The sequence below is a fragment of the Neomonachus schauinslandi genome, chromosome 10 (assembly GCF_002201575.2).
Source record: "Neomonachus schauinslandi chromosome 10, ASM220157v2, whole genome shotgun sequence".
Classification (NCBI taxonomy): Eukaryota; Metazoa; Chordata; class Mammalia; order Carnivora; family Phocidae; genus Neomonachus; species Neomonachus schauinslandi.
This window is the reverse complement of record NC_058412.1, coordinates 13,394,838-13,417,412: the sequence shown is the minus strand read 5'-3', so window position 1 is coordinate 13,417,412 and position 22,575 is coordinate 13,394,838. Positions and strand designations below refer to the sequence as shown.

The 22,575-nt window shown below is 45.4% G+C and overlaps 1 protein-coding gene across 1 annotated transcript; it reads right to left on the bottom strand.

Moving 5' to 3' along the window:
- Positions 1 to 522: 522 nt before the first annotated feature.
- Positions 523 to 1,104, bottom strand: MSGN1 (mesogenin 1). Its single transcript, XM_021697782.1, has one exon. It carries the CDS (start codon positions 1,102 to 1,104, stop codon positions 523 to 525), a length of 582 nt encoding a protein of 193 aa, XP_021553457.1.
- Between the last annotated feature and the right edge of the window lie 21,471 nt (positions 1,105 to 22,575).

The following is a 22,575-nucleotide window of genomic DNA, read 5'->3' as shown; positions in this document are numbered from 1 at the left end:
CACACAAACAAAATAAAACCAGAAATGCTATAGCCCTTTACTTGATACAAAACTTTCTAAATAAGAATCCAGAAGTCACGCTGGATGCTATACAAAATATGGGATGAGTTAGCCCCAGAAAGGAAGCTCCCACCACTGAAATAGAGATTAATTGTAACAATTTTACATTCTTGACACAGTGCATTGCAAATCATTGACCCTTTAAAATACCTGGGACCGGCAGAGAAAGGCCAAGTAAAGGGTCTCTTTGCCAGGGGCTCATCTCCTGAGCAACCGTGGGAAAACTGGAAGCAAAATACCTGCTTGTCTGGCTGTTAAGTGTTCTGGTGGCTCCAACAAGTCCAGTGGGAATTCCCTCACAACTTTGCAGACAACAAAGTCACCATGCTTACTATATTAAAAAAACAACAACAAAAAAAACACCTATGTGCCGGTATTCCGTGAGCTAGTCCAGGTCTTTAAAGCTCTCCTGCCCCCGCCTTGCCCAGGGGCTGGGATGGGTCAGGGTCCCCGGGGCAGGGCTCAGGCGCTCTGGGGCCGAGGCTCCCTCCCGCCGTTGAGGAGATCTGTGAGTTCTCCGATGTACTTGATGGTGTACTTCAGCGTCTGGATCTTGGTGAGCGGCTGGCCTCTCTGGCTGTACATAGGGGGCAAGTAATTCCGGAGGGTGTGCAGGGCATCGGCCAAGGTCCTCATCCGAAGCTTCTCCCTCTCGCTTGCCTTCCGTCTCCGCTGCACAGACATCCTGACTTTGGCGCCCTTCTGGGCCTTGGGGCCCCCAGCACCCTGCAGATAGGTAGGCTGGAAGGCTAACATATTGTAGTCCACCTCCACCAGGCCACCGGTCCCACGGCCACCGCAGGCCCTACTGCCCCCATTGGTGGCTCCTCCGTGCCCACAGGGCAGCCCAGCCACAGCGGGTCGGGGAGAAGAAGAATAGGACTCCAGCGACGGAGTCGGAGACAGGCTCTGCGTTGGGGAGGCCTGGTTCAACTCAAAGGGCCCTGCCCTGTCTTTCCAGTCCCAGGAGGACAGCAGGCCGGGGCTGTCGGAGGGGCCCAAGCCCTCTTCGAGGCTGAGGAAGGTCTCACGCAGGTTGTCCATGCCGAGGGGACAGCTGCAGAGAGAACGGCTCCCTGGCAAGTGAGAAAGAAAGTTCTGCCGCCAGCCCAGGGCAGAGCTCTGTTTTATGATGGTGGGGGAGAAGTGATGAAGTGGGAAAGAGGGCAGGGGAGGGGGAGTTCAAAGGAGACCCCAAGGACCAAGATGGAAAATGAACTCTTCAGGTGTCACCTACTCCTCATTGATAATTAGCATCTTCCAGCTAAAATGTCTTTAAACAAAAAGGCCTCCGAGAGAAGAAAAAAGGAATTATCTTGTTGTAACTAAACCAATTAAGGCCGCCTAACTAGACTTAGCATTGTCCTGTGGAACTCATTAATGAGGGAGCCAAAGAAAACAAACCTGGGGCAATTTGCAGCAAGGAGGTGGTGGTCCAGGGCCCTGGTGGTGAGTGGCAGGGTGTCCCAGAGCGCGTCCCTCCCCAGCAAGACCTACATAGTTCAGAGCAGATGGGGTGTACTGGTGGAGAAGCCGCAGGGTCTGGGGACAGGTAACCCGTCGGGGCTTGGATTCCCCAGCGTGGCAAATGCAGACCATTGTAGCTCTTCCTTCACAGGGCTCTGGGAGGGGAGAGCACCCAGCAGATACACCGTGAAGGCCAGTTCCGCTCTTGCCTTGGTCTTCAGCACATTCTCCTGAGTTTTGGTAGAGTGCAGACATGCCTCCAAAATGCCCCCACTCAGAATGACAAAGGCCTGAGGCTCCAGTAAACCCAGAGCCTTAAGGAGTAGGAAATACCCTTCAAGGAGCTTAAAGCCCTTGCTTTAACTGAGCCGACTGGGATTCCCCACAGCAAACAGACGCCATGAAACAGAAAACCTGTTTAAAGCAGGGAGTTTGCGGAATACCTGGCATTTTGCCTTCTGAAGGCCTTTTAAAAATCCAGCTGCAGTGTCACACCTTGTTTTTTGAAATGTATAAAGGAAGTGTGAAATTAACTGGGGAGCCTGTTTTCCCCACCATCGCTCCAAATGCCGCTGAATGTGTTAAGTTGGATGGTCCTGCTAGTTTGCTTCACTTCCTACTTGCTCTGAAATAGACCCTGTGTGTTGGAAAGAGGCCTCAGATTCCCCATTTGTCCCATGAAAGTAACTTACTCTCCACGTAACTAATTCTACAAATGAGTATTAACATCAGATCAGAGTGAGTTACATACTGGAGTAGTATTAATGTGTTCTTGAACATGGTTAAGTCCCTTTGCAATTATTGAAAAGAAATGTCAATGGTCTAATTAGCACATTCACAGTATTTTTTAATTAGCTAGGCTCAGGGAAGAAAAAGCTAAAGCAGGTAATTTGGAGAAGAATGCTCTTAAATTTGCCATTTACCAAAGGACCCTAAGCCATATCTTAAAGAATAAGCATTAATGAAACATAATAAGTGTAATAACTAATCTGTCCTCCTTTCGCCTCTCTGATCTTTTTCTTCTTTCAATTCTTATTGAGAAGCCTAGAATCTGTTAATACCATTCAAGGAACTTTACATATATTATAACTAACCTTTATTTGTTTTTAAATCTAATTTTACAGATGAAAATGCTCAGGCTCTAAGAAGTTAAGGGACTCGGTTAAGATTTCCCTGGTGGGAAGTGGGTAGAACCAAGATTCCTGGTAAGACCCCTAAGCCCACTATTTTTTTTTTAATCAATTTTCTCTATTTTAGTTGGTCGTATTTGAGAGGCAGGTGACCTGAATGTGATTCAAAGGGAAGGAGACTCTCAGTAGACCCGAGGTAGCTGTGATGGGCCAACTTAACACATGTGATGGGTAGACTGTCATAGTAAGCTTTTAAGTCCTTATAGTCTAAACTGCACAGTTTTCTATGTAACACTACTTCTGCTCTCAGACTCGAGTGCTTTTTTTTTCTTTCTATAGCTTCTTTCTAAAATTGCTTATTTCTTAAACTTCTATTTTTAGAAATTTCATTTCCTAAATGAGACAGTATCTGTTAAATGATTATGGACACTTAGTAAGTGTCGACTTTGTTCCTGTTGTCAATGTCATCCATGGTCAAACTCGCCGATATCAGAATGACTTACTCTGCTGTGCCTCCTCCACCCCGACCCCACCCCCAGGAGTACCACTCCCTGAAAACCTATTCTTAAAGCAAGGGAAACTGCCTGGTTTCCATGTTTCTCAAGGGCGCTCTCTGGTAAGAAATCAACTAGAACCAAATGTGCATTTCTCCTTCTAGTCTCCACACAGTAGCCTATGCTCAGTCTGTGGAAAATGGAGACGCAGGATGGGATACCATTAACATTTCTAAACTATGGTTGGGCACACAATAGCTAGGTGTTTTTCTACATCCGTTGAAAATAAGGCAGAAAACTGGGCAATGCTAGACTGGACCCAGAATAACCTAGTTGAGAATGTGGTGTAGCGGAAAGATGAGCCAGAGTTCACCTCCTTTAGAGCACATGATTCAGCCTCTCAGGGCCCTAGTATTTTACTTTGTAGAAGGAGGATAATAATACCTGTCCTGTCTTCTTCATGAAGTGCATTTCTTTTTTTTTTTTTTTTTTTTTAAAGATTTTATATTTGACAGAGAGACACAGCAAGAGAGGGAACACAAGCAGGGGGAGTGGGAGAGGGAGAAGCAGGCTTCCTGCCGAGCAGGGAACCCGATGCGGGGCTCGATCCCAGGACCCTGGGACCATGACCTGAGCCGAAGGCAGACGCTTAACAACTGAGCCACCCAGGTGCCCCAGGATGTGCATTTCTAAAATAAGGTGTATGGACCAAAGGATCATCAAACCTCCCTTCCAGCTCTAGAATGTGAAGAAATGTGTTTCTGTGTGAAGGGGCTTGATTAAACGATCACCCACCATCCCAGCATGAAGGGACCTAGAGACAACTGAGTCTATCCTTTTATCTGCATCCTAGAGATGACAATGACTTGTTCAATGTCACACCAAAAGGCTGCGGCCGAGATGAGAATAGAAAGCATAAAGTTGTCTAACTCCCAGATCTGTCATTTTTCTTCCCTAGAAACTAGTACAGACTTAAGTGATACACAAGCTTTCATATCAGTCAGACTACACAGTTCCCACATTACTAAGTTAGTAGGATAAATATCTTAATACGCATTTAAAGGTCACTCAACAAACACTGATAAGCAATTGTAACAACGACTGTAACACATTGAAGAGAAGTTCCCAAGCCTGAGGCATGTTCCGAAGAGGGCTTGCAAAGTGTCCTGGTCCTATTTCCAAAGAGTAACGTGAAGATACAGATTGCCTCTCCCATCCCAGGCCCCAGGCAGCCTTTCCAATGAGGAGGACCCAGGATTTGCCACACTGACTCGTGAGTGGCCTGGTGTCTAAATTTTCACCTAGTGTCTAATTTCGCTTCTGAGGGGATGCCAGTCATATCTCTGATAACAGTTACGACAGGGGCAAGAACAACTGGGCGTTTTACAGTAGCCTGCAGTGGAGATCACAGAGAAGACAGTAGACTCTGGAACTGGCCAGGAAACTAGGCCAAGCCACTTACGAGAAATTGACAAACGCTGCTCAAAGAATCAACAAGAAACAGAGGGCAACAGGCTGTTTCGATGCCTGAACCGATAACCACCTGAGGTCCCAGGTCAATGCCAGCCCATAGGGCACCTCTGTGCGAATTAGAAAAACACCTAGCTTGGGCTTCTTCCGGCGCCCACTGACCTCCTTGGCCGGGCTCTTTATACAGGACTCAACCTCCACAAGTGGTGGCCCTGGGGGGCCTCAGTGGTGTGTCTTCTCTGCAATAGCAGCATTTTTCATACTTTAGTGCCTGTCCAGACATTGTTGGGCACATAGAAAGTGGCAGTCGTGGCAAGAGCGTGTCCACTGGAGTCAGACTAACTACCGAGTAATTGTGCCCCTGGCCCTGTTAATGAATCTCTCAGCTTCAGCTTTGTCTGTACAGTGGAAATACTAGTACTTCCCTCATAGAGGACACACTTTACCAGGTCTGCACATTGTAAGCTCTAAGTATGGCAGCTAATGTCCCCTTAAGTATGAAACCACATTCAGTGAATTCTTGATTCCTTGAGTTAAGAGAAGTTAGAGCCACACAATACATGTGGCGACAAATACATCTCCCCCATATTTTTTGGCTTCAAGTCACCTCTGCTTGGAAATCAAAATTCCCTCCTTCAAATGAAACCTTTTTTTCTTTTCTTTTCTTTTTCTTTTTTTCTTTCCTTCCTTCCTTCTTCCTTCTTCCTTCCTTCCTTCCTTCCTTCTTTCCTTCTTTCTTTCTTTCTTTCTTTCTTTTATAAACAAAACCACTTTAGATAGAATTCTTTACCAAAGGTCGGTAGTTGTCCAGGGCCGGTGGTGGGAGCCAGGGCAGTCAGTAAAGGGAGGCATTGCCTATAGGTTATATGAGAAGAGTGATAAAGCTGACTGAGAGCTGTGTTTTACTCTCACTGTGGACTGCCAGCTCTGAGCAATGACAAAAATAAAGCAAGCACTCCTCGCTAGGATGGATCATCCCCACCACCGACCTATCCTCGGCAACCACTGCCCAAGAGAACTTTCAACTTCACTCAGCAGTTTGGAACTGTGACCCAGTTCTGACCCTAATCCTAGTCCTAGTTCTGACCCTGCTTTACTACGAAACATTAAGTGAGTCATTCAACCTTTACATAGCTCGGTTTCCCCATGGGAAAAGTTAGGGTCACCTTGTATACCGCGTTGCTAAGAAGCTAAAGAGATTTAGAACTGAAGCTTGGCTTTGGGAAGTGGAAAGGGCTGTAAGACTATGTTGAGATGTTTTCAAGGTCAACAAAAGTAACTACTGTCACCAATGAAATCATCCACTCCAAACCCAGCAATTTTGCCACGCTACATAATACCAAGTACATCAGCATGGAAGCTGGTTCTTTCAAAGCCTATCTTGTGAGAAATAGCGCTATCCCCAGGCCTTTAAGAAGCATCAAGATGGAAAGTCTATTCCCCCTGCGAACTCCTGGATCCCTGAACCACATGAGGCAGTCTGCGTGGGCCATTTGCTCAAGGCAGAGGGAGGGCTCCAGTGGATTTCGACCTCTCATGATGCTGCAGGAAATCCTTCAATAGATCAGTGAACTAAAAAAACTAATCCTGGAAGGGTGCCTGGGTGGCTCAGTTGGTTAAGTGTCCAACTCTGGATTTCAGCTCAGGTCATGATCTTGGGGTGGTGAGATGGAGCCCTGTGTGGGGTTCCATGCTCAGTGGGGAGTCTGCTGAAGATCCTCTCTCTCCCTGGGCACCTGGATGATGTAGTTGGTTAAACCTCCGACTCTTGGTTTCAGCTCAGGTCATGATCTCAGGGAACCTGGGATCAAGCCCTACATCGGGCTCCATGCTCAGCAGGGAGTCTGCTTGAGATTCTCTCTCCCTCTCCCCCTTCCGCTCTTGCTATCTCTCTAACTCTCTAAAATAAATAATTCTTTTAAAAAAAAAATTCTCTCCCTCTGCCCTGCCCTCCCTCTCTTAAAAAAAAATTAAAAAAATAAAACCTAATCCTTGAGTCTAATTAAAATGAAAGCTACTCTGCTGAATTCCCACCATGTACTGAGAATTAAACCTGTCTCTTTTAGATTTATTAGTTCATCTTAATTTCTATACAACTCTGTACGGTAGAGGTTATAATCCATACTCTAAAGAGGAGGGGACCTGTGTTCAGAAAGGGACCCAGCAGACACAGCAAGAGGACAGAAAGGCAGGATTGGCGCTACCTAAGTCTGCATGAATGCCACATCCAGCCTCCTTCCACTGAATACCCTGTAGCCCGGAAGCCATGTCACCCAAGTAATATAATCACTGAGAACATCTGCAAGATGCAGAGGTTGGTTTGAATCCCACCTCCTCCAAGTAGCCTTCCCCACCTGCCTCAGCCCTCAGAACTTTTCCCTTCCCTTACGGACGTTACATAGCTTTGACCCCATTCCTTTGACACTAATATATACTGCCCGATGTTCTGGTTATCTCCCCACATTAGTCTGACTTGTTTCCCAATTATGTTGCAAGTTCCTTGAAGGTATGGATGATTATTTTACTGGGTCTTAGCGTGGTGTGCAGAGCTAAGAAGGTGACCACCAATTATCCTGTCGATTTTTATTTGGTACATGTTGAGTGCCAAGCACTGCGCTGGGTGCTGAGAACAGAAAGTTAAATTAAGAAGCTTTTGTCTTCACGTTGCTTGGCTCATTGAGGGTGGAGATAGAGAAGTGAAAATACTGATAAAACAATGTACATGTGCTGTGATAAACTGAACCATAGGGCACATGCATGGTTCTATGTGACAGCCCCGGGAGTCCTCTGTAACGTATCCCCATGATAATATTAGCACTTTAGTGCTTCAGTGGCTGTCCAAACACTGGTGGATGGATAGAAAGTGATATTTGTGTCGAGAGAAGAGCCACTAGAAGCAGACTACACCTGACCAAATCTTAGAAATATTTACATACCGATGAGGGGCATAGAAAAGAATCTGGAGGACTTTCTGAAAGACATGACTTCTACAGCCTTGCTTTCTAAAAGAACCCTCCTATGGGGCCTTAAGAGGATGCTCCTTTAAAAGCAGAGCTGTTTTAACAAGCTGAAAGGTTCGGGGAGCTCCTTCTAGGTATTGCTCGAGGGTTCGAGATAGCATGAATTTGCAGGAAACCACTAGGAAACCATGTCCGCAGGAGGCCCAGCAGAGGCTGAGGTTGGAGAGGAAAGCCCTGTCCAGAAGGATGAGGCACTGGGACTTTACCCGGCAGGTGACAAGGAGCTTCTGGTCACGATTAGGTGGAAGCAGAGGCGGATTGGGTCAGCACAGCCCCGGAGCCCCGATGCGAGCTGCTTGCGGAGAACATGCCGAAAGGCCAAGGCTGCACCAGATTTTATTCTAGGTGCTTGATTTAGATGAATTCCCATTAATCCTCACAGCAACCCTACCAAGTAGGCGCTAGTAGCATCCCTGATCCTGTTTTACTAATAACAAACTGAGGCACAGAGGGGTTCAGTCACTTGCCCAAGACCCCACATAATGACTGGTAGCCCCTGAATTCGAACCTACGTAGGCTGCCTGGAGTCCAGGCTTTTCTCCACTGGCTAAAACAACTGAGAAAAGTTAGAGGCATCAGCATGATGGTCCTTGTAGTGCTCTTAAGGCCAGAACTCAAGCTTGAACTACACAGCTCAGTAAATATGAGAATATTGATTGATTGGTGCCATTCAATCACGTAGCCAATGTATACAGAGCCCCTGAGATTGGCCCAGTGTACTAGGCATTGCAGGGGCTGGAAAGATGTAGTAGGTTTAGACTTTCTGTCTTCATTCCTAAATTAAGCACCCACAGAGAGGCATCCCCCTTTCTTGGCCATACCCAGTGATGAAAACAATAATAATTGTATTTAGTACTAAATGCTTTGTATGATTTATTTCATTTAAATCTTACAAAAACCCTTTAAAGGAAGTACTATTTTTGTTCCATCTTACATAAGAAAAAACTGAGGTTTAGAGAAGTTGAAAAGTTGCCCAAACCCATGAGATGAAAATGTGGAGGAGACATGACCTAGTCCCAAGGGGTCTGAGTCCGGAACCCCAGGCTCTAGGGGGTGATTTTACACCATGAGGGAGGACATGGCGGGGGGAGGGGTTCGGAAGGAGCCCCTGTCACATGTCATGAGGATTGCAGCCGTTTTACAACTTTGAGTTCACAGTTCTAGAATAAGAAACATCTGTCTTCCCCTACCACTTTCTAGTACTTTCCCTGGCCTAAGGCCATGAAATTATCTTTCTCAAACAGCAGGTCAGGTTGATATTTAAGTGTATTTTCCTATCACTAAAAATTCAGAGAAAGTCTTACGACTGTGTAAATAAAACACTTTGCAGTATTAATGTCAATAATAACAGTGACTATTTTTCCTTTCTTGCAGACTTGCAGCGCTGAGCCTGTGCTGGGCTACAGGGGACAGTGAGCTAGGCATCATCCTCAGTGTACAAGAGAGGAGACCGAACTTGGGTGCAGAGGAGTTGGCCCCAGGTCGACAGAAGCGCCTTCTCTTGGCAAGGTCACACCTCCACCAGACCACACTGCGGCCCAAATGCCCGGAGTCAGATGCGCTCTCCTGGCCTCCAGCTCTGCACTCTCAGCACGTCACCCTCAGAGGCCCTCGTTCTAAGAGCTGCCCTTAGCCTTTGGGGTTCTTGCCTGCTCTGGGCTCCGCACACCCTCCTGACCTCTGTATCTCCCTCAGCCATCCAGGACCCCACTGGCCAGGCCGGCCCCTCGCCTTACTAGTAGGCAAGGGATGGAGCCAGTGTTTGAAAACCCTCGGGACTAAGTTGAAAACCTGGATCTTCTCACCTCTCCACACAGTCTTGGCACCCAACTGACACGCAACAACAAAAAACCCAGGTAATTCTTGTGGGACAAGGGAATATGGTGTGTTTCTGTCTGTCTGTCTCTATGTGTCTGCGTGTGTGTATCTGTGTGTGTTAAAACACCTAAGTGCTATGTGATATCTTCCTATGTCCTTGAGCTAGTAAAGAGAAATAAAAGTAGCAATTTCCTACACAGTTAGGGAGAGAGCACCTGCGTTGTCAAGCGTGTGAGAGTTTTAGCAAAGCCAGGGTGAGGTACTTGGGGGGATTACTTTGATGTTGCTGCCATTATGTTCACTATCAACCCGGGAAGTAATAAACATTTTTGGCCCTCCTGATTTGAGTTTGAGGCTCATTGTAAAGCCAGAAAATAATATTTTTGGTCTTAATCCTTGTAAAAATAAACTGTAAAACATCACACAATGAATGAATAGATGATTTTCACCGGCTGACTATTTGACGAGGACAAAAGAGCAGGTAAAAAAAAAAAAAAAAAAAAACAGGCATAAAATAATTTGGCTTATTTAATGGGAGAGATGACAGACAGAAGATAGACATGCTGAACTACAGAAATCCTTGAGAACAGAAAGACAAAACCCTCGTGTACTTTTTTTTTTTAAGATTTTATTTATTTATTTGAGACAGAGAGAATGAGAGACAGAGAGCATGAGAGGGAGGAGGGTCAGAGGGAGAAGCAGACTCCCTGCCGAGCAGGGAGCCCGACGTGGGACTCGATCCCGGGACTCCAGGATCATGACCTGAGCCGAAGGCAGTCGCTTAACCAACTGAGCCACCCAGGCGCCCCAACCCTCATGTACTTCTTAAGCCATTCCTGAGGAGGATTCCCTGACCCCAAATTAGGTTTATCTCCACCCCGTTGGTATGCCGTATCATGAGGAAGGACAGCATCCTCCCTCCCAAGCATTTGTAAGGTTTCCTTTCTCCTCCACCACTTGGACAACCTGAGCTCAAGATCCTAACTCATCAAACCACTCCATAGCCAAGCACTGTGTGAATTTTCTTTGCAAAATGAATGTAGATGGAAAACAAGCTAGTGTGGTCTTCCCTCAGAAAGAATCCATTCCCAAGTAGCCATTTCCCTGTGGGGTCTCTCCATGTCTTTCTCTTTTGAAAACTATAACTAAACATGTTCATTTGGGGAAAAAGAAAATCCAGCCACCCTGTCTGCACAAAATGGGCATTTAGGTGGAAGACAGGAGGGTTGGAGAGAGGGGGTTGCAACACATGGGTGAAGAATCATCAGCACAGAGGAAAGGGTAGTAAAAAGAGGAAGTGAAGATAATTCTCCCTTGAGAGCAGTAGGCAGAATGCTTTGGCTAATCTTAGCGCAAGGGAACATGAGCAGTTCCTCTGGGTTCAAAAATCTCATCAACATTTATCTCCAGAGAGCTGGGGTTTTCCTCACAGACCAGGGAAGGGAAGCAGCTTCAAGCGCTTCTGCATTGATTCTTTAGCAACTGGCTTGCAAGATTCGAAAAAAAAAAAAAAACTCATGTGTTACATTTGCACCTACTCCCCTTTTAAGTTGGATTCTTTATTACTACTGGTATTTGGGGTGGCGTTTTAATACCCATGTCAAAAAAGTTGAAAGCAATTTGCACTGAGGTTGTTCTCTAAGGATTTGCCTCTGTTCTTACCAACCTAAAGAGCAAAAACTTGTGAAATTACTTCTTTAGTCCTCTCCAATGCCAGAAATTCAGATGCTGGAAATGCTGGTATTAAAATGAATACTAAAAATGTTTTTAGGAGCGTATCTGCATAATGACCCTGCTTATTTTCAGAAACGTTGGCTTTTGGGCCATTTTTAATTCGGATTTCCTAATTTTCAAGTTGATTGGCACCTAGAAAGTGGGTAGGAGGCAAAGAACAAAGTTGGGAAAATATTTCTCATAAATAGGAGGGTCAAAAGGGTATTGTTCTGAAGAACTCATACAGATAAGAACAACACAGGCTTGCCACTGGGGAAACGAACAAGGGAATGAATAAACAGTTCCCAGAAGAAGAAGTACAAGGGGCTAGTAAACTCAGAAGAAAAGATCACCTCTATGGTGATCAAAAACATGGAAATGGGGCACCTGGGTGGCTCAGATGGTTAAGCGACTGCCTTCGGCTCAGGTCATGATCCCGAAGTCCCGGGATTGAGTCCCACATTGGGCTCCCGGCTCGGCGGGCAGTCTGCTTCTCCCTCTAACCCTACCTCCTCTTGCGCTCTCTCTCTCACTCTCTCTCTCTCTCTCAAATAAATAAATAAATCAAATCAAAAAAAAAAAAAAAGAACAGCTGTATCTCAGGGCTGAGCCTGTGTCATCCACAGACTCAAATGGTGGGCTCATGGTCGCAGCTGTTGCTGGCTTTAGGGAGCCCCACAGCTGTTACCAGGAGATGGGTTCAAAGAGCAGGGAAATAGAATCCCGTGAAAATAATCGTGCTTATGTGTACATGCATGATATTCTCCCTTCTCGAGGCTCAAAACGTTCTAAAAGAGTAATGTCATGATTCCTTATAGGAAGACCGGGTTTGGCGAGTACAAGTGAGAAAGCCAGCAGAGAGGAGGTAAGTGTCTTAAACTAGCCTTTCCTGGACATTCTTCCAAATGGAAAGCAGAGTGTTTAAGGGCTGCACAAGCTTTTTAATTATCAGCATTTGTGATAAGCCCTGCAGGAGAATGTTCTGGGCAGAGCTGGGGAGACCTAAGAGTGTCTAAGGAACAGACAATGGGATTGGGGATAAATGTCTTGTTCCCCTCCCCTTCCATGCCTTCCCCACAATACCAGCTGTTACCATCTTACGGATCTTAGCATCTTTTTTCCTGCTGAAGGGATTGTGCCTGTAGATGAGCCCTTACTCTGTGTTCTCTTTTGATATCCTTATTACCCATCTTACTTGTCCCTTTCCTATTCCTTCCCCACATTCCCCTTTCCTCCAGTCTGGACTTGCCCCTCTCACTCTCCTGGGAAGATGGGTGGCTCTTCCCATTGCTATTCCTTGGCTAGTATAGGTTTTCTGCCTAGGGTGAGTGGTGCCACCCCATGCCTATCCAAATCCTAAGTGTTCTTTCTGGTCTACCCTGACTACCAGCCAACACCTTGGTGGCCTCTGTTGCATGTATAGCCAACGCAGGGTGTAGTGAACAGATCTGTGGCCCCCAGATGCATTTTTCTGCTTTTTTTCTTCTTCTCTTTCCTGGCTCCAGCCCCCTACATCCCTCTCTGATCTATAGCACTCCTTCTCTAAATGGGAGCCCAAAACCACCTCACTCAAAATCTATGCATGTGGGATCCAACAATTTGTTTTTATAACAGATTCTTCAGGTGAGTCATCTTAAGAAGGCTGGATTTGGGAACAATCTGTGTAGCACTTGGCGATCCCCAAGGTTACTTACCTGGCACCTGATCCAGTACATGAAATCCCACAGTGTTTCCCTTGTTGACTCTTGTCGGCCTCGTTTGTCCCACCCTCTCTCATTTCTGCCAGAGTGCAGCACTGGGGGCTCTCTTTGAGCTGTGCGCAATCACTCAGTGCCATTCTTACTGGGCTGGAAGAGCAGCTACCTCCTTCTTAGGGTCACCCATCTATCTTTGTTCTCGCGAACTCGCTTCCAGGTGGGTTAATGCATTCAACTTGCAACACATATTTCCCAAGTACTCTATCTGCGATGTACTAGAAACCTCACTACATTCTGGAGACAAGGGTGCTCACTTTCTAGAACAGACGTCCAGGGTGCTCACTTTCTAGAACAGACGTCCACAGTGTGATAGAGGTCAGAAATAGGCTTCGGGGTGTCAAATAGAGCACACAACAATGATCATGTATGTGTCCGTGTGTATTAACTGGTAAGGAGATCTATAGATTTCATAAAGTGTTAAAAGTTTTTGCGTAACACAAAAAGGGCTAAGAGCTACCTGATGGATGGATAACGATAATGAGTACTTTCTAAGTAGAGAAAATGTCATCACGGCAAGCCAGCAAAATGATGCCAAGTTGGGATTTTTAGTATCCTTGTCATTAGCAGGTCCATTATTTACTCCAAAATGGGTGATGTCAAGATGCAGAAAAGTTTCCTTAGGTGTCAAGGTCAAAGGGGTCCCTCGAGGCACAACTAAATGCCACAGTCTCTCCTCCTGATAGCTCTGTGTGGGTATATCACATTTCTGAGGAAAATGAGGTTAGCATGGATGGTGGTCAAGAAAAATGTTTTGGCAGAAATAGGTTGCAAGTTATACCTTAAGAGCAGTTTGGGGTTGGGCCAGGGCATGCTGGGTAAGATCTGAAGCTGTTGGACAGCATTATCTCCTACCCCTGCTGTTCTGAACACTGGGACCCCCAGCTATGTGGTTGATGCAGAATCATTCAGAAAAGAACTGTCTTAGGAGCAGCCCAATCCGCACCAGAATATACCCCTGGGGGCTCGGGAGGGGAAATTTCTGCTTCTGGACAGGAACTTACCTCTGTCATGAGGTTGGGTTTTATCCGGAAAGAGCAGAAGGATGCCTCAGACTCCCAATCTGACCCCCAGCTCAGCACAATCCGGAGGCTTTGACAAGGAACTACAGTGGGGGAAGGGAAGAGGCATTCCCTCTCCGGACTGGAGGTGGGATGGGGAGCGGAGGTGGGGAAGCTGCGGCTTGAGCTTTGAACGTGATCTCTCAACCTCAACAGGAAGACCCAGCACCAAGCAACCACTTTCTTCTTATGGCTCCCAGTTTGGCACTTCTAAGGCCCCCGCTCTGGGGGTGGGGGATGGATTTTCCAAGGAGGAAGGGAACTTGCAGAATCTTCTGACCTGTCACAGACAGCCTCAGAATGTTTGGGAGAGCCTGCCGACCTTGTTTTTCAGGGTCAAAATCCTACCCAGGTTGTTGGTGAATGCCAGGTGATTTTAGGTTACAGACTTGACCTCAAAATGATTGCATGCATCACTTCGTTCTTTTGACTCTTTGATCTTCAGGAACAAATTTCCTAGGCCGGTCACCTCAACGGGGGTCTTACTCGTGCTCTTCTTCACCACCACCCCCCAGCTCCGCCCGCTGTCAGAAAGGAAAGGTCTGTGTTACCTGTAGTGCCCGAGCTCAGATCCTGGTCCCGCCAGGGACTAGTTAGGAACCTAAAGTCAATTAGTTCCCTAAGCCAGGACTCATCTGTAACACGAGGGTAATAATTAATTATACCTCACTGGGTTGTAGGAAAGATTAAATACGACAAAGCACCTAGCACATAGAGGTGTTAATTGATTTGTTTCTCTCGCCTTTTACTTTATTTTATTTATTTTTTTTGAGTATAGTTGACACACAGTGTTACATCAGTTTCAGGTGTACAACTCAGTGATTTGACAAGTTTATACATTACGCTATGTTCACCACAAGCGGAGCTCCCATCTGTCCACTTTTAGTAGAGCAAATATGTGATATTCTAATAAATCTGGTGCCAGCTACTCTGCACAAGCCATTCTCTGAACCCCCGGGTCCCAGCTGGTGTGTGGGATCCCCTCCAGCTGCAAAAAATGTAAGGGCCTGAGATTCTGTGTTTGTTTCCAACAGGCTTCTTGGGGCCAGAGAGAAGCTGTGGTCAGCAAATCCGACGGGGCTGCAGGCTACAGGGCTAACCCGAGGCTTGCAGCTGTTGGGTGGCCGGGATCTGTGCGAAAGAGAAGTCGAAGCAAAGGGAAAACTCCAAGCCCGAGAAGAGCCACAAAGGAAAAGGCAGCTGCCGGTTTGTCCCGAGTAAATCAAATTGTGACATTTATTGGGCTATTTCCAGAATAACACCAGCAAAACTGGAATGCAGGATAATCTTTTCCGAGAAGGATCTTAGCTAAGCAGCCTGCGAGAACCAGCCTTGTCTCCTGGAATCCGCCTGGCTTAATGAAAAGGTCGTAGGTTGGAACAAACAGACCTGGGTTTTAATTCTGTCTCTAACACTTCTCAGTGACTCGAGGCAGCTTATTGAACCTCTCCAAGCCTCATGTTCTTCCTCCCTTAACAACAACAACAAAAGGTAAATCATAAATGAAGCTTTCAGGGAGATGGTGGGGGTTAGGAATTAAGAAAAGTACTTGATAGATAGGTGATACTCAATAAATAGGAAGTATATGACCATGAGCGCACCACACCAGCGCACCAGGGTCCCCTGGACTTGGGACCATTATTTCTTAGATTTGTACCTGGTACAATGCAGAGAATTGGGTGGGGGAGGAGGAGGCAGGCAAGGTTGGGTGGGGGTGGGTGGTAGAGGGGAAAAAGGAGATCAAAAGGCCTATAAATATCTGTCAAACTTTAAAATGCAAATCCCTTGCCTGTGGCCCTGTTGGGACCAAATCTTCCATTATCACCTTTCTGGGAAGAGCTCCAGGGGAAAAAAAGGTTAAGTGTAGTCTTCCCTTTCATGGAGTGGTTTGGTTTGGTTTGGTGTGATTTTGTGGCCAAGTCTGGATATGGGATAAATGTTTTCATTCAACCCAGACCTGGAAGCATGAGTAGCAAGTTAAGACACAATTGCATATGGGTTTCTTTGTGGATAGACCATGAATTCCTCAAGAAAACTGTCTCACCCTTACTATAGCCCCTGCAATTTACATGATACTTGGCATAGAGTAACTGCTTGTTGGTTGGATGGATGGATGGGTGGATGGATGGATGGATGGATGGATGTTTAGTCTGAGCATAGTAAGTCATCTTCACTAGTTGATGACCTAGTTCTCAAGGATCACCTTGCTCTACACTTCACTGGGAGCCATGATCAGAGGTGGGGGCATCCCCCCACAGGGGAACCGTGGCCCTCTGATAAACTCTTGCATGGTCTCTCTAGCCGCCAGGGTTCTGTGCAGCCCCACACCTGGGTATGTATGATACTACAGAGCAGCTTTGCCCTCCCACTTGCCCCAAAGAGGTGACCTCTTCCTATGAGTCCCCACTGTTGGTAACTTATTTTTGAAGAAAGCATAGAATTCCAGGTGAATTCCACAAAAAGGAACTTCAAGGGTAAGAGAGCCAATAATTACCTGACACTCCACTGTGTGTCAGGTCCATCTCCCGCTCAGCCCCCCACCACAAGTAAGAAACACGGAGGGTTACTTCCTTTCCTCCTTTCCTTTTTTCCCTTGCTGGCCTTGTTTTCTTGTTAAATCGTACTTGTATGTAACGGGTGAGTGGGTTTTTTCTAAAAAGGCTCTAACAAATGTCCCCAGTCTGGGATGACCTAAAACACATGTCATTGTTTAGACTCTATCCTGGATAAACTCACCAATGCTAGTCTTATCCAAGGACCTGATAGTCTTCTTCTCCCCTTCTCTAAATTGCATCCACTATGCAAGCCTCCTACCAAGCACTCACCTCTAGAAAGACTCTGAGGACTGCCCAGATCCTCACTGACCACTCACTTCTGCATTCTGATGCCCTCAGACACCCCTCCCTTCACCCAGAACTCGGTGGTATTGTTTGATATCTCAAGAGCACATGAGTTTGATATTACAACTAAATTAGAAACATCTCTAAGGGAGGGACCAGATATTATTCCTGTGTTCTCTGCAACATGCCTAGCCCAGTACTAAATCCATCTTAAGAATTCAATAAAAAATGGTAGCATGTTGGTGGTCAAAGCATGGGCTTTGGCTTCAGGCAGATTTGGATTCAGAGGTTAACTTCATCCATTCATTCATTCAACAAGGGTGTATTAAATGTATGCTACATGTTAGGCACTGTTGAAAGTTCTGGGAATATAACAAAGAACAAAATGAAGTTCCTTCTCTTGTGTTGCTATTCCAGTGGTAGGAGCCAAATGAACAAAAAAATCTAGTGATTTGTGAAGAAAATAATGCAGAGTAAGTAAGAGGCAAGTATGAAGGAGAGTGTGTCCGAGCAGTGGAGCCAGCTACTTAGGTAGGATGCTCACAAAAATACTAGCTGAAGGGTGATAAGGAGCTTACTACCCAGAGATCTGTGAGAAGTCCAGGTAGAGGGAACAGCAAGTTCAAGAGCCAGAGTTTGACATGTTTAAGGAAATGAAATAAAGCCAGCACCACTGGAGCGGGGTGAGCAATGAGGGGGAAGATGTTGGAGATAAGGTTAGGGAAATAGGCAGGGGTCAGCCATGGTGGACCTTATAGGCTCGTCAGGGACTTTGGAATTTATGCAGAGCATGACGGGAAGTTTTTACATGGGTGTGGGTTGGGGGGCCGTTAGGACGTGATTTGCAATTTCAATAGATTCATCTGGCTCACGTGTGTGCTGTGAAGGACTCTAGTGCATTGAAGTAAGGAGAACAGATTTGAAAGCGCTTTGGTGGTTCATGCAAGGGCTGCCAGTACCCGCCCTTTGGATACAACACAGCTGGGAGGAGATGTATGTCCTGTGTGACCGAAGGTGTGTCACTTTACTTCCTTCGGTTGCTTTCAAGATTAGTAAAACATGTATTTATCTGATTAGGACAAGGCCTGGCCCATTGTAGGCACTGCGCAAAGGTGATTAAAGTCAGAAGTGATTGCTAAAAAGAAGATGCTCTTAACTGATGCTCCACAGTGAACTTGCCGATGACCCGTCTTGAGGACCTTTGGCCCTGGTGGTTAGAGCTTTGAAGGAAGGGGACGAAAGCTCTGGGAGATTCAGTGTCCTGCTGTCCCTCACATCCTACTCCTTCTTCACACACCCAAATCCCCCAATCTCCCCAAGGGTTGACTTTGATAATTATTTAATTCTGAAAATTAAAATAACTTTCGTGATCTCTTCTTGAATATCCACAATACTGCTTTTCTGGGACTCTGAACTACTCTGATTTAGTGGCTAGTTTTCTATAAATCAAATCAGTACAGGTCATTGCATCTCACTGATGGATAGTTTCTTGAAAAGTGCCACAGCCTTAGATAATTGCGGAGTAGCTAGAAGCCTAAATCTTACCAAAGAATCTTTGGAGATAGACTAGCTCTGGGCTCCAATCCTGCTTCTGCTGCTTACTAGATGTTGACCTTGGATAAGTTCTTCAGCTTCTCTTAGCTTCATGTATAAGTAGGGGATAAAAGTGCCTGCCTTTCGGACTGTTTGTGGGACATATATGAGGAATTTGAAGACTTAGTAAAGTGGATGGACATAATAGTAAACATGCAATCTCTGTCATTTCTCTTCTACCAAGATTCACTAATGTTTTGCACAAGAGACTTTTTTTTAAAGATTTTATTTATTTGAGAGGGAGAGGGAGCATGAGCAGGGAGGAGGGACCAAGGGAGAGGGAGAAGCAGACTCCCCACTGAGCAGGGAGCCCAACGCGGAGCTCCATCCCAGGACCCCAAGATCATGACCTGAGCTAAAGGCTAATGCTTAAACAACTGAGCCACCCAGGCGCCCCTTGCATAAGAGACTTTTGAAACTGAAAAAAAAAAAAAAAGCTTTTGGAACTATGTGAACCTACTCAAACTCTTTAGTGCCCAGTATACTCTGTCTATCTTGTCTTCCTACATAAACTAGAGATAATTACCATTTCAAAAAATCATACAGGTTATAATGGAACACATTTTAAAGACATCACTTGTGGTTCATCAATGGATTTTGTATACCAAAATCAGTGAACTTTGTACATTAATATATGTCTTTGAAGAGGCCCTTCATCCCCAATATGTAAATGAGTGTGAAGAAAGGAGGAAGTATCATTCTCTCACCGTGAGAAGGAGAAACAAGCAAGCAGCTAGTCTCTTCGGAACTAGCACAATTACTCAGACCACTGCCTCCAAGGCTAAAGAGGGTCCTTTGGTCTGTTTCACAGGATGTAGACCTGGTTATACCGAGTCCTTTGACACCTCCCATAGAACTATCCCAGCTGTGAAGTCGTGGGGGCTTCACAGGGCCTGGACCGGAGACGCCTGTGTTTGGACAACCTGTAAAATAAGTCTTCTGAGATCTGGCGTCTGCAGAGAGAGCTCTCTCAGTTTAATAGAGATGTAAATGATTTTAGCAATAATGATCACATTGGAGCAGTTACTGCAACTGGGATTACTTGAAAACAAAACAAAACAAAAAGGAAAAGGGTGTGAAGTCTACCTTCCCGTGGACATTGAATAAATCACTCATTCTCATTTCCAGATTCAAAGGGGAGACAGCCCTTCCCAACTTCACTCAGAGCTGTTGAGCAGTGGATGAAGAGATCGAAGTCATGATGAAGCAAATACTATAGAATTCTTTCACTAGGGCTCTGATCAAAGAATTCTAACTACGCAAGCAGTTTTTGCCATTTGGGGAGGTCGACATTTACTTTTTCAGGGCTTGGCACAGAATAATGCTGAGGAAGCTCAGATACTTAATCTCTATTAAAGAAGTTCTGCTTTGGTGCTTACAAGAACTCTCCCAAACATTAGCAAAATATTCAAAGTCAGGCTGCTCACGTAAGGGTCAGCCTACTTTGCTGATGACCCTCCCCTCTGCTGCCAAACAGGCAATTTATTGAATTTCTCTGGCCTGGAGATAAAGAAGCCAGCCATTCTGACCCTCATCAGAAAGGATTGCACTTTTTTGGACTCTTACCGGGGCTGACTCTGCAGCGTGTCAGTTTAAAGGCAATGTGGCAAGTCCTTGTAAGAGACTGATGCAAGCTGTTAGCTAAGCCTGATAAAAGCTTTTCCTGGCAAAGAAGGTGATAAACATTGGCAGGTTAATCTGCAGATGAAAGGAGGTTGCCTTCAGTGATATTATTTATACTGTTTTACCCCAAGTGCTACCAGCGCAATAGAATCAGTCAGCTGTTGGTTCAGCCTCTCCGCCTTCAGAAGGCAAGGCATCTCACCATGGCATCTTAAAATGACTAAGGGGCGCCAGGGATCAAGTTGATGAAGGGAAGCATCCAACCAGATTTGATCTTTCTCCATGGAGAATGGAAGAACTAAGACCCTGAATTCACCACCAGGCAATCCGCACCCATTCCCTGAATCTTCGTGTACCAGCTGCTCTGCCAGGTGCTACAGATCCAGAAGGACAAGATGCTCGTGGCTGATGCCAGAGACAAAAATGCAAATGAACCAACACAAAATTATATACAGGTAATAATTTAGAAGTCTGTCGGAAATAGGAGGGAGCCATAAGAAGCTATATAAACCTTTCTAGAGAAGAACATATTCACAGTGAGTCTTGATGGGTAAATAAGAGTTGGTGAAGCAGAGAGTCAAACTTTGCACAGAGTTCCAAGGAATACAAAAATAATTAAGATTTGATCCCTGAAAGAGTTCTCAGTCTTATCTTAGAAAAAGATAGATACAGGGGTGCCTGGGTGGCTCAGCGGTTAAGCGTCTGCCTTCGGCTCAGGTCGGATCCCAGGGTCCTGGGATCGAGCCCCGCATTGGGCTCCCTGCTCCACAGGAAGCCTGCTTCTCCCTCTCCCACTCCCCCTGCTTGTGTTCCCTCTCTCGCTGTCTCTCTCTCTGTCAAAAAATAAAGAAAATCTTAAAAAAAAAAAGAAAAAGAAAAAGATAGATACAGTTATAAAGAAGAATATTATGCCTCCTGCCTAGAAGGCACCCAACTAATATTTGTTGAACGAATGAATGAAATGTGATAAATACTCTCATGGAGGGAACCCCAGTTTCTCTGGGAGCACAAATAGAGCAACTAATTCTGTCTGGAATTAGAAGTTATAACATTTGAATTGGTCCTTGATAGATGAAGAGGAGTTGTCTAGCTAATAAGGAAGGAGCAGGGACTTGGGGCAGTGAGCCACTCATGAGCAAAGACATAAACATCTGTTCAAGGAATAACAAGTGGTCTTAGATGGCTAGAGCCAAGGTTCATGGATGGCAATGTCTAAGCTGAAGCTGGAGAGATGGGTTGGGTCCAGACTGCCCCAGCCTTGTGAGTCATGCTGGAGTTCTGAGACCATATTTTGCAAGGAGCGTGCAGCCATGCTTGGCACAGTGGGGACGGGGGAAGGATCATTCACACAGCTAGAAGTTACTGTGCTGAGCACTGTTCCAGGATCTGTGAACAAAACGAACTCAGTCCCTGCCCTCATCAAGTTTGTGTTCTGATTTGGGAAAGACACAATGAAATAGACCCCAGAAACATAATGTCAGGTACTGCTGACTATAAAGGGGAGTAATTTTAGATGAGGTCAGGAAAAGTTGTCGGAGCTGACATTTAAGTAAAGAATTGACTGAAGTAGGGAAACATAGGCCATTTCCTTCACTAAGGAATTGGGAGACCTGAGTTCTAGTCCCAGCTGAAGCTTTTTCCAGCTGGCGGGTTTGGGAAAATTATTTTAAACTCCATAGACTTCCAGCCCGCTGTTAGACACAGAAAGGCATAGGAGGCCTTCACAAAGTAGGTCTTCAGTAAATATGTTAAGTGGCTGATCAATATTAATTACCAATTATATCTGAACAAGCACATTATTCTTTTTCCAGTATTGTAAACTTAGCTCAAATGCCATACCTTTTAGGATCCCTTTTCTGATGATGCTAACCTGGAGATAGAGCTTCCTTTTTCTGAAAACACCTCTCCCACCCTCACACTGCTCCCTAGTAGAATGTTATGGTGTCCACATTTTTTTTTACCCAAAGAGCAGTGTTGGGCTACATTCAGCTTAAATCCAAATCTGAAAGTTTGTTCTCCTTCCAAATGACAGTAGCTGACACAGATACCATTAAGGGAGCGCCTATAATATGTTGATGGTGGCAGTCACTTTACCTTTATTAAACCAACCTTATTAAACCAACTTTACCTTTATTAAACCAACCTTATACCATTTACCACTGTGTCTCCAGGACCCAGCATAATGCTTATCACATAATAGATGTTACATAAATATTTGAATCAATGAGTCTCAAAAAAGTCAGGAAATGTTCCCAAGTTCACATAGAAAATCTGCAATAGAAAAGAATTTGAAAATAGGCATGTCCAAGAACATGACCCATGTAACCCACACACACAATAAGTAGGGTCCTCCTTATTATGAAATCTGGAAGGAAACCCCAAACCTTAAGACTGATCATACAAAGCCCAGAGTAGTTAGGACAGAACAGGGCCTTCATTTGAAGCCAACAGGGAGAAACCAATTCTGGGATTCATAGCTTAGAGGCAGATCTTTGAAAGAGTATTTTGGAGTAAAGCAAGGCCTCAATGAAG